This window comes from Triplophysa rosa, linkage group LG21 (assembly GCF_024868665.1).
Source record: "Triplophysa rosa linkage group LG21, Trosa_1v2, whole genome shotgun sequence".
In the NCBI taxonomy this organism is placed as follows: Eukaryota; Metazoa; Chordata; class Actinopteri; order Cypriniformes; family Nemacheilidae; genus Triplophysa; species Triplophysa rosa.
The window spans coordinates 435,355-437,879 of record NC_079910.1 but is presented as its reverse complement, the minus strand read 5'-3'; the positions used below and the strand labels follow the sequence as shown (position 1 = coordinate 437,879).

At 41.6% G+C, this 2,525-nt stretch overlaps 1 protein-coding gene across 1 annotated transcript in view; it reads right to left on the bottom strand.

Moving 5' to 3' along the window:
* Positions 1-908: 908 nt before the first annotated feature.
* Positions 909-2,525, bottom strand: part of LOC130545272 (uncharacterized) — a 9,301-nt gene continuing 7,684 nt past the window's right edge. The window contains exon 5 of the mRNA XM_057319703.1: positions 909-920. Coding sequence (XP_057175686.1) covers positions 909-920 — 12 coding nt within the window. The remainder of the gene's footprint in view (positions 921-2,525) is intronic.

Here is a 2,525-nt window from a genome sequence, read left to right as displayed (position 1 = left end):
TGTCCCAACACTGATAAAGCCCTGGAACTCCTGACAGTATCTCAGTTGGGCCTCCCCAGCCACATCATAATCCATACCGGCACCAATGACCTGCGCAACAAACAGGACAGAGTGTCCGAGTCTCTCAGAGCTGTGGTGGATAAAGCTCGACACACTTTCCCCAACTCAAAAATCATCCTCTCCACTTTGCTCCTGAGTAGAGATTTCCATCCCGACACAATCAATAAAATCAACGCCAGCATCTCCAGACACTGTGCCCTCCTGCCTAATGTCCACCTGGCCCACCATCCAGACCTGGACACGGACTGTCTGTACGATCACGTCCACCTGTATAAAAGTCTGACACATGTCCTGGCAAAGAGACTCAAAGATGTTGCTTTAAGCAGGACCAACCAAACAAGCCCCAGGTGGAGCAGAAGCGGCTCTAATTCAGCCATCCCAAGCAGACAAACTTCAAGAAACAACATCCCACCCAGCACATCATCCAGAGCCCCGGCACCCAGACAGGAGTCACACACACAAAGACTGTTCTACAAACGGCCCACAGCTCCTGCAGAGTACCACACAGCACCGGAAGCCCGTCCACAGCAGACTCCGCCCCTGCCGGGGAAAATCAGCTACGCCCAAGCTGTCAGTGGAGGAACAAACCCAGCCAACGTTGATCTTCATGACATTCAAAACATGCTAAGTATCATCTGCTCTCACATACTAACACACAACGGACAGATGTAAAAACACCTGTTCATGTTCTGAATGTTCGGAGTTCCTATCATAACATTACGTTATCTGTATTCATCTTGAATTTGATTTTCTTTCTCAAAACAGCAAACAAAACCTCTATGTTTTCTTAATTGTTTGTTATGAAATCATTTAGTATTTCAATGTGGAATATTCAAGGTCTAAACTCATCAGTCTTTGGCCTGAAGAGTAGAAATTCTGACTTTATGAGAGAAATTCAAGACTTCGATGTCATCATCTTACAAGAGACCTGGTGTAGAGAACACGAGTCCACGGGTCGTCCCTCATGATACAGAGAAATAATATTACCATCAGTCAAACTCACATCAGTCACACAGGGCAGAGACTCCGGAGGGATAATAATCTGGATTAAATCTGAATGGTCCATAGATATAGTCAAAATACAACAATACCATGTGTGGCTGAAAATGAAAAATGGCATCATATCAAAATCTCAGCCTGTCTTTCTATGTGTCATATACATCCCTCCCCTCGAGTCTCCCTATTTTCAAGAAGAAACCTTTCAAATTCTAGAGCAAGAAATCAGTCATTTCCAGACGCAGGGAAATGTGCTGCTCTTAGGTGATCTTAATTCTAGGACTGGTGTAGAATTAGATTTCATAGATTTACACGGCACCCGATTCATTACTGGCAATAATAACACATGTAATCGCTCTTATCCACCCAGACTAAACTGTGATAAAACAGTGAACTCTCATGGAAAGCAGCTGCTGCAGATCTGCCGAAGTTTAGATCTATACATCGTTAATGGCAGATTAAGAGGGGATTCTTTCGGTCATTACACGTACAGTTCAGGTCTTGGTAGCAGTACAGTAGATTATGCACTCACAGATCTGGACCTTTCGTCTTTGAGAGCATTCACAGTCAAACCTTTACAACCCTTCTCAGACCACAGCCAAATCACACTCTATATCAAACAATCTGAAACAATAACCAACACCATCAGGAATCAGTGTCCAATGACCAAAATAACATCATTCAAATGGACACAAAACAGTGTCACAAATTACAGCAGGGCCATCAAATGTACAGAAATACAATCTCTCTTGTTTTCATTTCAAATGCATCAATATCCTAAAAATCAACCTGGCATCAACCAGGAAGTGAAAGATCTCAATTCTATCTTCTACAAAGCAGCACAAAAAAGTGATTTGACATGCATCAAAACAAAGAGAAAGAAACTGGACACAGATAAATGGTTTGATTCAGATTGTAGGACTCTGAGAAAAAATCTTAGAACTTTATCCAACCAAAAACACCGCCAACCACAAAATCAGGAGCTCCGTCTTCAATACTGTGAGGCATTGAGACAATATAAAGCCACTCTCAGACGTAAAAAAGCTCAATTTCTGCAGGATCAGATTGAAGAAATTGAAAAATCATTAAATTCAAACAAATTCTGGAATAAATGGAAATTATTACACAAACCAAACCAAGAAGATCTGGCAATCCAAGACGGAGAGGTATGGAAAAATCATTTCCAAGAATTATATAGCTCAATTGAGATTGAAAATAACAATCAAAATGAAATCATTAAAAAATGAGACAATCTGGAAAGATCAATTAAAGCAAATCAAAGCCCTTTAGACTTCCCCATAACAATGAAGGAATTAGAAGAGAAATTGCGAGCCCTGGAATGTAAGAAAGCCTGTGGTGTTGACGGCCTCTTAAATGAGATGCTGAGACACACAGATGAACCCTTTACACTGGCAATCCTGAAGCTCTTTCATGATGTTCTGTGTGTTCTGGAATCAGGGCCTCATCAG